This window comes from Meira miltonrushii (assembly GCF_003144205.1).
Source record: "Meira miltonrushii strain MCA 3882 unplaced genomic scaffold FA14scaffold_3, whole genome shotgun sequence".
Taxonomy (NCBI): Eukaryota; Fungi; Basidiomycota; class Exobasidiomycetes; order Exobasidiales; family Brachybasidiaceae; genus Meira; species Meira miltonrushii.
The window spans coordinates 198,856-212,608 of NW_020289945.1; the positions used below are offsets into that span (position 1 = coordinate 198,856).

A 13,753-nucleotide genomic window follows, 5' to 3' on the forward strand; every position below is an offset into this window, starting at 1 on the left:
CTAAAGATTGTTCAATAACGCAAAATTGATAGCTTGCTTCTAATACAGTGCTTGAGATATATCCTGCATTCTTAACCACGTATATGAGGAAAGGAAGCTTGTTTTCTGGAAGGCTATGTTACAATTCGGCCACAAATTTATAGCTGCTTGAGGGGAGTGCCGATTCATCTTCTGATCCTGGTGTCAAGAGAACGGCTGGATATGACTTATCTGTGTGAACATTTTACAAGGGAGACCATGCTCTAACTGCATCAAAGCCTTCAGGAGTGGTAACGTCACCAAACTCTGCAATATTTGCATTACCCAACGTACTGCGCAGCTCGAGTTGGAAGACATCAGTCATTGCTCGAACGATAAGTGCGACACCAATCAAACCACTTGGTGCTTGATTGATAATTGCACCTACCGCCGTTCTACCAGCTGACCCGCCTTCTAGAATGATGTTTCCTGGTGAAGTGATTTTCAGCTTGACAAGATCTTCAAGGATTGCAAGCACATCATCGAACGTCTTTTGCTTTTTTAAACCTTTTGCTGTATCGTGCCATTTACCTCCTTTGTCACCTCCACCACTTAGTGTTACCAGGGAATAAACGAGATTAGTACAGCTACCTACTTTACCGATTTTCAAGAAGACTCACCGTGCCGAAGCCCAAACGAAATACCCATTATAACTAGACAGAAAGTCAAAATAATTGGGGGTGTAGTAAAGATTGTCGATCAAACCATAAGCTGCATATATATGAACCCAGCAAGGGCTTTGACCGTTATTTTTGTGCCTTTTCGGTAAGTCAGGAAATAAGGTACCCTTGTACCATCTTTTGATGTGGCATAACGCTGTTCGATCATAAAGTCATTCGGATCCGAGCCTTTAACATGCTGGATGGTCACCTGCGAAGTTTGAACATCCTTTTTGGTCCATTTGAACTCGTATATCTTTTGCGGTGAGTTCCAACTATAAAATGAAAGTATGAATGTATCACTTCTTTGATCACCCGATACATCGGCAATCGTGACCATCTCTATTCATAGGGTGAGAAGCAACGTCAGTTTTCAGGCTATTATAACATCCCAATCATTTTCATCATTCTTACCTTTTGGAACAAGTCTTCGGATCAATTTGCCTTCGAGATCGTAAACATATACCGTATTTTATCCGTTTTCAACATAGATCACCATCATTTTATCTGTATTCGTGATGAGAGCACCATTGAATATGATCAATGCATCCTTCCGTTCGGGTATTACGTCAATCATCTCTGAACGATCTTGCAGTTCTGTAAATTTTTTCACCTGACGTGCTTTACTCCAATCAAGCTTGATTTTTGCAACTTTAGAATTTGGTGCATCTCGATTGGTTGAAACATAGTAAGTGTCATTGATAATGCCTGCAGGTAATAAAGAGTAGTCATATGATGGAGCTAGAGAGATCCATTTCATATTCTCAGAAACCGTTTGACCTATCAATAATGTTGCATAAACAGCAACATTGTTGTTCGACGCATCATGATAACCCGAGACGATCAACCATCGACCATCAACGCTTACGTGGGTGTAATAGTACGAAACGCTTCCATATTCACCGGCGTTCTTTGAATCAAAAACAGTGATGTCTCTTGAACTGTTCGTTCCCCATACATGATAACGAATTTTATAACCGAGATCTGTGTTTGTTCTACTGTTTGAATCAACAGTTTATGGGAAAAAGATTCCTTTGTTATCGGGAGTCCATGAAATCACATCAGCGCTTAGCGGAAGAGTATCTTGAAGTCTACCTTGGCCACCGGCGAGAAAAGCTTTACTCTTATTTATCAAAATGGAATCGAAATATCGAAAGTACCAATCTCCTACCTCGCCAGCTCCGATAACAAGATAGCTGAAAATCTTTCCGTTTGGTGAGACTCTGGTGTACAGAATTCGTGCACTGCCGTCTGTACTCAACAGCGCTTCATCCAGAAAAGGTTCACCGGGAGGTGTAGCAAAATTTTCCCTCTTTGCAGCCTGAAACTCGGCAACAGAAGCAGTATACCATACCGGAGGTTGATTACCAGAGCGAGAAAGGGAGAATATGTAGAAAGATGATCCGCCGGTGTTTGAAGAAACGAGAGAGACTGAACCATAGCTATCATAATTGCTTGCAGCAGTTAAAGATTCAATGATTGCTCCTTTGTTCCTACAGCCCTGAACGTAATCCTCAGTCACTTTTGATTGATCAGTGATGAACTGTTGAATACTTTTGTCCTTTGAAGATCCTTCCAGCCAGAAATAAGGATCAGAGTACGTGACGTTGCCCTTTGCTTTTGCAGATCGATATGACCACATCTTGGTTACCCGGTGTACCTTTGGATATGTCAGCCCAGCTTTAACAGCTTTTTCTTGAGCTTCAGCATTAGCCACGGAGGCGGAAAGTACCATAAGAAAAGCTGACACGGTAAGCAAAAGTTGCATTGCTATAATGTTTGGCTCTAGGTGCATGGAAATGATGGTAGCCCTGGTTGTTATAAAGCATGTTTCACCCGCCAGTATATAGGCAAAAGTAGCAACAGAACAAAATGCTTTTCTTGAGTTGCGGCCGCCGTTCTTCTCATATGTGTCACCGATGCGTTCCGGCATTTGATTAGTGAAATGCCAAGCGAGTGGCGTTACGATATGAAATTTCATCTTTCTACGGTACCGTTCTACAGAGAGTTACTTTGTCAGCATTTTATAGACATAATTGGCAGCAAGTGATGAAGGTGTTATTTCTCGTATGCAAGTGGTCGCACTTCACCACAACCCTTCAGATATGAAGATAACATTTTCGATCTGATGACTCCTCATGCGTCACTTAATAACTTCAATGTTATGAAATATTATAGTGTATTAGAATGACTACGAAGTATACAGATAAGCATGACCATCATGTCGTCTTCCTTCTTGTGATACCCAAAGACTCTTCAATGACACAAAATTGATACACACTTTCGCCAACGGTACTGCGCGTGTGTGCCTGACCTTTGACGACGTACATCAACAGTGGCTTCGGATTGTTCGGATGATCATATTGTAACTGTGCCACGAACTTATAGCTGAAAGAAGGAACTACACGTTCATCATCTTCACCTGGCGTTAACAACACTGCTGGATAAGAGATCTTCTTCTGGATATTTTGCAAAGGTGACCATGCGAAAACAGCATCAAATCCTTCAGGCGTTGTCACATCTCCGAATTCTATTCTATTTGCCGCGCCTAAAGTCGTTCGAAGTTCCCATTGAAATGCATCTGTAGGTGCTTTCACAAGCAATGCTACTCCAACAAGATCAGGAACTTGATTTAGTACAGCAGCAGCGGCGGCACCACCAGCAGATTTGCCTTGAATGATAATTTGACCTGGTGAAGTAATGTTCAGCCTGATCAGATCTTTCAAAACAGCAACAGTATCATCAAACGTATTTTGCTTTTTCAATCCTTGTCCGCCTTCATGCCATCTTGCACCGAAGTCGCCACCCCCTCTGTCGGAGTAGAAAGGGAAGAATTAATCAGATCCAATACGATCGTAAAAGTTGGTGCAAAGCTTACCTTGGTAAAGCCCAAACGAAGAAGCTATTGTAGCTTCTCAAAAAGTCAAAGTAGTTCGGTTCGTAATACAAACTATCAACAATGCCGTATGAACCGTAAACATGAACCCAAGCAGGCGCCTTTCCGTCCTTTTTTGTCCCTTTACGGTAGGTGACAAAGTATGGTACCTTTGTACCATCTTTTGAGGTAGCGTAAAGCTCTTCAATGGCGAAATCGTCCGGATTCGTTCCTTTTATATGTTGATCGGTTACCAAAGAAGATTCTACTTTACTTCCTTTAGATTTGAATTCGTATATCTTGCGAGGTGAGTTCCAGCTATAAAACAGCATGATAAAGGTATCACTGAACTGGTCGGCAACCCATACATCATAGGTGACTTTTTCTAGGTGTGGAAGAGAAGGGTGAATTTCGCTTTGGTACTTGTATAGACCACGAAGTATACTTACCATCCGGAATCAGACGTGAAATCTCTTTTCCGTCCTTTAAACTATAAACGTGAACTTGATTTTGTGCATTTTCTACAGTGATGACAACGATCTTGTCATTGTTTGTGACGAAAGCACCATTTTGGACGATCAGTGCATTCTCACGCTCAGCAACCACATCAATTACTGGCGGACGATCTTGAAGTTCGGTAAAGTTTTTCACTTGACGTGCTTTTGACCAATCTAAATGGATTTTGGCAACTTTATTGTTTGGTGCATCTTTGTTTGTTTGAAAGATTACGTCATCGTCCACGATTCCACCAACAAACATTGAAAAATCATATGATGGTGAAATTGAAATCCATTCCATATTCTCGGAGATTTTTTGACCTGTCAATTGGGTTGCATAACCTACCATGTTGAAATATGTATCCTCGTGGTATCCAAAAATTCCTAGCCACTTGCCGTTTCTGATGTGATAGACGTGAAAAGAGATTAGTAGCTACACTATAACACATTATCGTTGTACTTTCATCTGACTCACGGGCTCATAGAAGTGAAATAGTACGTAATATCACCATATTCTCCCGCATTTTTAGAGTCAAAGATGGTGATATCCTCAGCATTATCGGTGCCCCAAGCATGGTAGACTATTTTATAGCCCAGATCTGTATTTGTGCCATCGTCAGAGCTGACTGTTTTTGGGTAAAAAATCCCTTTGCAATCAGGCGTCCAAGAAATTTGATCTGAGCTCACTGGAAGAATATCTTTCAATCTACCTTCTCCACCTAATGGCTTTGTTTTTGCAGTGATCAAAGGTGAAGTAAAGCGACGGAAGAACCATGTTCCAACTTCACCACTTTCAATGACAAGATAAGAAAAGATTTTTCCATCAGGTGAAGTGTTCCATATCAGAATACTCGCTACACCATCCGCACTCAACAAAGCTTCGTCCAAGAATGGTTTGCCAGGAAGAGGCTGAAAATTGTTCTTCTTTGCATCTTGAAATTCAGCAACGGTTGCTGTATACCATACAGGTGCATGATCGCCTGAACGGATTACTTGATAGAGATAGAAGGGAGTTCCACCGTTGTTTGAAGAAACCAAAGCGACATTTTTGTACTTATCGAACGTACTTGCTTCCAGAAGCGATTGTTCGATTACCTGTTTGTTGTGGCAGCCTTGAATGTACGTTTCAGTAACATTTGTTTGATCATCAACAAACTGTTCAATTTCTTTATTTTTTCCGGTAGCTTCTAACCAGAAATATGGATCTGAATACGTAATATTTCCTCTTGCATTGGCAGATTGATATGACCACGTTTGATTTACACGATGAACTTTTGGGTAAGTGGGAGATTTCACGAACGAAACCTTTTCCATACCATTGTCTTGCTCAATTCCATAAGCATTCACAGCCAAGAGGACAAATAGGAGAAAGGTGAGGTAGAGTGAAGGGTGCATGTTCGAGATGTGATGAAGAAGTTACACCTACACAAGTGCCTTTTGTTAGAAACATCGAATAGAGTTCATCATGCCAAGACATAAGCATTCCGTTCGCCTGATCAATCGATTTATACAATTTCGAAGCGCGGCTCCAACTTGCAGAATATTCTTGATCATTTTTCTCCGTCGATCAGCCCCCAACATTTACTTGACGGTGTTTTTTGCCGTTGTATTGAGACATAAATTAAGTTTGTAGAAGTACGACATCCGCCTCTTAACATGCTGTGAGAAGTGTGCGGCCCGTTTGTCACCGTGTGGCGACCTTTGCCTAGGGACAATAATGGTAAATGCCACTCCCGGCCTATCAGTACTATTACCGAGGGCCAAATATCAATATTGTTTTCATTTCGTCGTCGAATGATTCACGTATATCTTCACAAACCAACACTTCAATCAGATTTCTTTAAACTGTCAATCATCAAGATTGAAAGAAGGCTATAAAATAAATGAAGTAGACATAGTGAATGAATAGGTGTGAAAATGAAAAGGAGCTATTTATATATCAAGCTGTGACTCTGGAAATACCCAAAGACTCTTCAATGATGCATAGTTGATAAATGCTTTCAACCACATTGCTTGGAATATGACCTCGATTCTTCACCACAGCCAGCAACAAAGGTTTACTGTTGTTGGGATGATCGTATTGCAATTGAGCAACAAATTTGTAAGAATAAGAAGGAGGCACTCGTTCATCGGCAGTTCCGGGTGTTAATAAAACGGCTGGATATTCTTTATTCGGATCAATGTTTTGCAAAGGTGACCATGCAAAAACGGCATCGAATCCATCTGGTGTGGTTACGTCGCCAAATTCTGCCCGATTACCTGCTCCAATTGCACTTCGCAATTCAAATTGAATCACATCTAAAGGACCTCTGACCGGGAGTACCACACCAAGTAGACCCGCTGGTGCTTGATTCATTACTGCGCCTACTGCCATTGCACCGCCTGACCCTCCTTCCAAGATTATATTGCCAGGTGAGGTAATCTTGAGCCTGACCAGGTCTTGAACAACTGCAAGGTAGTCATCATAGGTTCTCTGTCTTTTGACTCCCACAGCAGCATCATGCCATTCGCCTCCTAAATCACCACCGCCTCTGTAAGGAAAGGAGAAAAGAATATCAGTATTGAAAGATTGTTTCCATCAATGTCATACTAACCTTGCACAAATCCAAACAAAGTATCCGCCATATGAACGCAAGAAGTCAAAGTAGTTAGGCGCATAAAACAGGTTATCAATCAATGCATAGAAACCATATCCGTGTACCCAAGCAGGTGCGCTTCCGTCCCTCTTTGTTCCTTTGCGGTAGGTGATAAAGTATGGAATCTTTGTGCCATCCTTTGATGTTGCGTAAAGTTCTTCGATTGCAAAGTCATCGGGATTTGTTCCTTCAATCAAGCGAATTGTTGCCAAAGAAGTGTCCAAATGATCGCCTTCCCAAGTGAATTCGTATATCTTTGAAGGTGTGTTCCAGCTTTCATATCGAATGATCATAGTATCACTGTTTGGTAAACCTTGAAATTCACCATAGATTAATTTTTCATCCGGCAGTAGTTGTTGAAGCTTCTTTCCAGTTATTGCACAATACAGGTACATTGTGTTCTGACCATTCTCGATGTACAAGACAACAATCTTATTGGTTGCCGTTACCCACGTACTAAATTGAGGAATAGAAGCATCTTTGCGTTCAGGAATAACGTCAATCACTTCAGGACGATCTTGTAATTCCGTAAATTGTTTCACTTGACGTGCTTTACTCCAATCAAGTTTAATTTTTGAAACTTTTTGATTCTTTGCGTTATCTTTGTCTGTTTGGAAATAGTAGCTCTCGTCGATCACTCCAATGGCATACATTGGGAAATCATAATCAGGCGAGAGAGAGATCCATTTCATATTTGAGGAAATCTCTTGACCGGGCAACAGAGTAGCATAGCTTGTCATATTGACATCCGTACCCTCATAATAGCCAGAAACCGTTAGCCAACGGCCATCACTATGGACAAAGAGATAAGAGAAAAAAAACAGTCAATAACTAGAGGCGCTATCTGCTTTTTCAAATGAACTCACGGGCTTGTTTGGATGAAATACCATGACCCTTGTCCATGTGGTCCGGCATTTGCTGCATCGAATACAGTTATATCTTTTGAATTATCCGTCCCCCACTCATGATATTGAATCTTATATCCGTGGTCTGGATTTGTGCCTGCATCCGATTCAACAGTCATAGGATAAAAGATTCCTTTTCCATTTGGCAACCAAGCAGGAATATCTGCACTCAAGGGCAATGTATCATTCAATCTTCCTTCACCACCGGCAGGCTTCGTTTTGGCTTGTGTTAATGGGGAATCAAAATTACGAAAGTACCACATTCCTACTTCTCCATTTCCGATCACCAAATAAGCAAATACTTTTCCGTCTGGTGAAGCAGATTGATAGAGAATGCTTTGACTTCCATCATCACTCAATAAAGCTTCATCCAAAAAGGGTTTACCAGGAGGCGAATTAAAATTGTTCTTCTTTGCCGATTGCCATTCTTCCATACTTGCTGTGTACCATACACTTGGTTGATCACCAGTCTTTACAAGGCTATATAGGTAGAAGGGCTCGTCACCTTCATTGATTGATGAAATTTGTTGAACGAATTTATACTTGTCATAGGAACTGGCTTGAGTGAGTGATTTGGTAATAGCATCTTTACCTTTACAGCCTTTTACGTATTCATCCGTCACCGCATTTTGATCTTTAACGAATTGTTCGATGTCTGGATCACTTGCATTGCCTTCTAGCCAAAAGTATGGATCTGAATAAGTCACATTTCCTTGGGCATTTGCTGATGGATATGACCAAGTTTTGTCTACCCGACGCACCTTTGGATATACAAGTTGTGATGTGGAGACAGCCCTTCTTGAAAGTCTTCTGCGGGCTTCACTCGTGGTGGCTAAAGCAAGCAAGCCAGCCAGCAAGGAAAACAGGAAAATTGAAGAGCGCATAATGTTGAGTTTGATGAGAAGGATGGAGGTAGAAGGATGCTTTGCAATGCTTTTTCATGCTCTTTATATTTTTATCGCAGGCGACACGAAATCAAATAAAGTGGCACCGAAACGAAGAAAATTCTTGAATTTTTTGTGGCTGCGTTGGATAACCGTTTGGTAATGCCAAGCAAGCTGCCGCACAACACTCTCTCTCACTCAATTTCGGCACCGTGTTCAGGCGCGGAGAGCAGCATGGCTTGGATAAGCATCGTACAGTTAATTTTGGCATACATTTGAAGCGGAGTTATTCATCTTTCATGTGACAAGTCTATCAAATTGTTGGCGTTGATGAATAGTTTCATTTTGCAAAAGACGGGGCCGACTTTCAGGAATAGCTGATCACTTGCAAAAATTATAAAAGGAAAGTTATACATTCGATGAGATGAGGTACAAATCAACTTTGAGCCTTTCTCCACGTAATGCCCAAAGACTCTTCCATGACGCAAAACATATAAACACTTTCGGTCAATGTTCGAGATGTATGTCCAGCTTCAGGAACGACGTAAAGCAGAAGAGGTAAGTTGTTGGTGGGATGATCGTGTTGTAGCTGAGCCAACATTTTGTAACTGCTAGAAGGGGGAACGGTTTCGTCCGCAGAACCTGGTAATAGAAGAACAGCTGGATACTGCTTTTTCGGATTAATGTTCTGTAATGGTGACCAAGAAAAAACGGAATCAAATCCTTGTGGAGTTCTTACATCGCCAAATTCTTCAAAATTGCCAGCTCCAATCGTACTGCGTAATTCTAATTGAAAAACATCACAGATTGGTCTGGTCATAAAAGCAGCGCCAATCAATCCTTTTACGTCTTGATTCATCACTGCCCCCACTGCCATACCTCCTGCAGACTCGCCGTCTAAAATGATCTTCCCTGGTAAGCAGACTTTTCGGTTAACGAGGTCCTGTAAAATTGCTAGGGCATCATCAAATGTCTTTTGCTTGTTCAATCCTGTCGCAGCTCATCTTTTGAATCAAAAACGGTAAGATCGTTTGCATTATCGGTACGCAAAGCATGATACCGAACCTTATAACCCAAATCTGTATTTGTACCACCAGATGAATCGGATGAAGTTAGGTAAAAGATTCCTTTTTGGTCTGGGATCCATGAGATCATATCAATACTGGATTGAAAAGTATCTTTTAATCTTCCTTCACCGGCAGCTGGAAACGTTTTTGCAGTGAGTAAAGGTGAATCAAACTTTCGAAAATACCAGCTTCCTGCACTTTCGCTATTGGCTAAAAGATAACCAAAAGTACTGCCGTCTGGTGAAACACTCCACAAAACAATACTTGCGCTACCATCAGAGCTCAAAAGAGTTTCATCTAAAAAAGGTTTGCCTGCCGGTTTTTCGAAAGCGTTCTTCTTTGCATTTTGGAATTCGGCAATAGAGGCGATATACCATATTGGTGCTTGACCTTCGGAGCCAAAGAAGCTATACAGATAAAATGATGTGTTTCCTTTGTTTGAAGTCACCAAGCTCATACGACCATATTGGTCGTAATTACTTGCATCCTTGATAGATTTAATGATTGTCGCTTTACCTCTACAGCCCTGCATGTATTGGTCTGTAACTTTGGATTGATCTTTGATGAATGATTGAATACCAGGGTTACTTGCATCTCCCTCTAGCCAAAAGTATGGATCTGCATAAGACACATTGCCTTTTGCCTTTGCAGAACGATAAGACCAAGTTTTGTTTACTTGATGTACCTTTGGATAAACGATTCGAGTAGCAGTGGAGTTGACATGGGTCATGAAAGCTGCCAGTATTGAAATTAAAAGGATAACGAGAGACCGCATCATATCCAATTGTTGAGAACGATGTTGTTTGAATCACAAGAATTCAAGAATGAGCATTCTCACTATAGATCCCGAAAGTAGATTTCATTTTCCCAAGGAACACCGCGCGGTATTGTAACTCTGGAATGTGTAATTCAGGCTCCTGACGTCCAAATCGATGCCGGAAAAGTGTGACGTGCAGAGAAAGGAGCCGAATTTATCTCTGAGATGAACAGCTTTCAAAAATTTCTCTCATTTCACTTGCGATCGAATAGCTCTTGATATCCCGGCAATGCCGTCATGTTGACGGATCGGAAGCAAAGTTCTCATACACAAATTGTATACGCAAAAGTAATGTAGCTTCAATTGTCAAAATTTACCGTCTTTGTCTGTGTAACTGATTCAATAAGGTACCGCAAACATATATTATTCTACTACGCAATTCCGACAGACTTAAAATGCCGTGACCCTGTGCATGGTTGTATATGTCCTTGCCGTACCATATATTTAACGCCGGCGCCGAGTTGCATGGGAGGAAGATGAAGGTACATTTGCTCTCGGACGGCGTATCATCTGGGCTGTATTTCCTCTTCAATACGGGCAAAAGGAAAGGGGCACACTTTTCATCTTCATCTTTTCGTTACGCAAATCTTGAAATTCCGTCAGAACCTGTGTCTTTTCGCATCGTCATTTTATACCTGCCGAATGGGAAAAAAAGCTTTAAATAGCGTCATTTTTGCTCTGCTTTCGTCTCCTTACCTTTCTGAGAAAGAAATCGTTAAAACTGACTTTTAAACGGCTTCTTACTTGCAAATGACCAAATTATTTTGGCTGACGTTGAGCTTGGTGACATTCTCCTTCGTGCGAGGTGATGAATCGAACGAATGTTGCAGTAGGCAATTCAATTTGAAAGATCCAAGCTATCCATCAGTCAGAAGGGCAAACACAACATTCACGTATGCCTCCAAGGCAGCAAATGGCAATGTAACCGTCCAAGATCCATACAACTGGCTAGAGCAAAACGTAAGTACGACTGCAGAAATCCAAGCATTCTTGAAACAACAAACACAGTTGACACAAACGTATATCGATAATTGCGGTGAATTGCAATACCACAAAAATACGATCGAATCCAAATTTGATTATATTTCATATGCTGCACTCGTTGAATCAGGACCAAGAGAAGATCCTACGTACATCTATAATATCATAGGTCAAAATGATCAAAAGCCGATTTGGTATATTGCCAATCAAAGTGAAATGGATGATGGCGTCAAGAACAAATTTCGTCAGCCCCCTGGATTGAAATACTTCAACGAGAGTATGCTGCCTGGAAATGGAGCGCAAGGTGTACAGCAAATGGTCGTTCGCAAGGATAAACAAATTGTTGCTTACACAGTTTCGCAAACAGGTTCTGACCTTACGAATCTGTATTTCCGAAACGTTTCCTCGCCATATGTGCAACCTCCCGCTAAACCTTCAGACAATATAAATGGCGGCTATGGTCGCTCTCCTGAATATTATACGGATAGCGGTTCGTATACCTTTGCTTTCTCGCCCGATAATCAAGGTGCTTTCTTTGATCAAATCGATAAAGGTAACAATACCGACAGTCCCGCAAGTTACGTTCGTATTCGATATCATAAATTCGGTACAGATCCAAAAGAAGACATCACAGTCGTAGACGTTGATCAACAAAATCCCGATACGGTTTGGACTGTTAATATTTCTCAAGATGAGAAATGGTTAATCGTTATCGGTTTCATTGGTATTAACGGACGAATGCGAATGTATATGGCGCCACTCGATCAACCCATTTCCAACAAGATGAAATGGATTTCCATTGTACCCGATTATAAATTCCAAACAGTCTATACCACCAACCTCAACAATACGTTTTACATTTTGACAGATCGTGATAGCGTATCGGGAGTAAAAGTGTCAAAATTTACCGTTGACCCAAGCAAAGCCAGAACGGTGGACAATTTGCATCAATTGACAGATGAAGCGGTGATGACGGATGTGATTCCGCAAAGGGAGAATGCAACCTTGGTGAGCGCAATGCAATTCGACGATACAATCCTGGTGATAGGATATGTGGAAAAAGGGAGAAGCATATTGTATGCATACGATGTTGCGATCGGCAAAGAAATTCAACAGGTCCTTCCAGATTTTATGGGTGAGATCCAAGATTCTCGTTCAAACATTTTGCATCCTCGTCAAGCCTTCTTGACTGTCTCCACCTTTACAAGTGGCACAGAGATATACCAGATCACGAAAGCAAAGGATGGCTCCAGCATTGAGGCGAATCTTTGGGTGGACAGCAAACCTGCAAGTTTGGATGCAAGCTCCTTCAAAACAGAACAACGTTTCGTTAATAGCACAGACGGAGCCCAAGTATCATTCTTCATGTTGCACAAGACAGATTTTCCCTTTGATGGATCAAGACCTGCTTGGATATACTTTTACGGAAGCTACGGTACGGCCATCTTGCCAAGATATGATCCTTTCCTACTCTCTTGGGTAGAATTGTTTGGTGGCGTTTTGGTCTTTGTTCAAGCAAGAGGTGGTGGTGAATTTGGCGATAGTTGGCACGTTGCGGGTACGAGATCCCAGAAACAATATACTTTTGACGATATTATTGCCGTTGCAGAATATTTGGTTTCGAATAAAATTGCAAAATCCGGCAAATTGATCGGAGATGGTAGAAGTGCTGGAGGTTTGGCCGCAATGGCAGTTGCCAATCAAGCACCAGAGAATCTATTTGGCGCAATGATACCCGAGAGAGGTCCTTATGATATGCTACGATACACCCAATTTCGAGCTGGTGCTTTTCAAATACCCGAATGGGGAAATCCTGCCGATCCTGCTGCATTTGATTGGCTAAGAGCATATTCACCTTTGCAAAATGTCAATTCGTCAAGAATGTATCCGATGACGATTCTCTCTGTAGCAGCGGGTGATGATCGAGTGCCTCCTTTGCATTCGTTCAAGATGATTTCAGAGTTGCAATATAGTCGTCCAAAGTGAGTAATGTTTGGGTGGACTGAGATTGAAGAAGTAAAGCTTACTAACGATTACACATCCCCTCCTCGGTCCTTCCAGCAACTCGTATCCACTTCTGATGTACTACTTCCAAGGCTCAGGTCACATTACCAGCGATGCAAGTCGAAGTACGCAGATCGAATTGGCCTATGTCAAGCAATGTTTGACGGCACGATGCTTGGATCTGCAGCCTATAAAGGACGAACGATGAGCACGAATATATCTTTTTGATCCTTATCGCAATCAACTCATGAATCTCATTTTTATCTTGTGGCTTCTTTGTCATTCCTCCAAATGATATCATGTTTTTGTCCAGATTTGATCAGATGTGAAAGGGAACAAAATGGCCCATTTTTCCTGTGTTGTATAGTCTTTCTCATTTATGGTGACTTTGACAAGACAAGAATGAAACA

The 13,753-nt window shown here is 41.5% G+C and overlaps 6 protein-coding genes across 6 annotated transcripts; 1 reads left to right on the forward strand and 5 right to left on the reverse strand.

The window, feature by feature from the left end:
• Positions 1–85: 85 nt before the first annotated feature.
• FA14DRAFT_185044 (prolyl oligopeptidase) lies at positions 86–2,610 on the reverse strand (the record flags this gene model as incomplete). The annotated part of the gene is made up of 6 exons (XM_025501427.1): positions 86–561; positions 639–671; positions 813–1,019; positions 1,092–1,121; positions 1,206–1,661; positions 1,773–2,610. 6 exons carry the CDS (start codon positions 2,608–2,610, stop codon positions 224–226), a joined length of 1,902 nt encoding a protein of 633 aa, XP_025353514.1. The 3' UTR covers positions 86–223.
• A 286-nt stretch (positions 2,611–2,896) lies between these two features.
• FA14DRAFT_185046 (alpha/beta-hydrolase) lies at positions 2,897–5,444 on the reverse strand (the record flags this gene model as incomplete). The annotated part of the gene is made up of 4 exons (XM_025501428.1): positions 2,897–3,488; positions 3,556–3,937; positions 4,002–4,450; positions 4,525–5,444. 4 exons carry the CDS (start codon positions 5,442–5,444, stop codon positions 2,897–2,899), a joined length of 2,343 nt encoding a protein of 780 aa, XP_025353515.1.
• Positions 5,445–5,988: 544 nt separating this feature from the next.
• FA14DRAFT_185047 (alpha/beta-hydrolase) lies at positions 5,989–8,474 on the reverse strand (the record flags this gene model as incomplete). The annotated part of the gene is made up of 3 exons (XM_025501429.1): positions 5,989–6,580; positions 6,644–7,477; positions 7,552–8,474. The coding sequence occupies 3 exons, from the start codon at positions 8,472–8,474 to the stop codon at positions 5,989–5,991; spliced, it is 2,349 nt and encodes a 782-aa protein (XP_025353516.1).
• A 436-nt stretch (positions 8,475–8,910) lies between these two features.
• Positions 8,911–9,703, reverse strand: FA14DRAFT_185052 (uncharacterized protein; the record flags this gene model as incomplete). The annotated part of the gene is made up of 1 exon (XM_025501430.1): positions 8,911–9,703. The coding sequence occupies exon 1, from the start codon at positions 9,349–9,351 to the stop codon at positions 8,911–8,913; it is 441 nt and encodes a 146-aa protein (XP_025353517.1). The 5' UTR covers positions 9,352–9,703.
• Positions 9,459–10,271, reverse strand: FA14DRAFT_155914 (prolyl oligopeptidase; the record flags this gene model as incomplete). Its single annotated transcript, XM_025497793.1, has 1 exon — positions 9,459–10,271. One exon carries the CDS (start codon positions 10,269–10,271, stop codon positions 9,459–9,461), a length of 813 nt encoding a protein of 270 aa, XP_025353518.1.
• A 445-nt stretch (positions 10,272–10,716) lies between these two features.
• FA14DRAFT_161179 (alpha/beta-hydrolase) lies at positions 10,717–13,601 on the forward strand. Its single transcript, XM_025498993.1, has one exon. The coding sequence runs from the start codon at positions 11,109–11,111 to the stop codon at positions 13,323–13,325; it is 2,217 nt and encodes a 738-aa protein (XP_025353519.1). The 5' UTR covers positions 10,717–11,108; the 3' UTR covers positions 13,326–13,601.
• Positions 13,602–13,753: the final 152 nt, after the last annotated feature.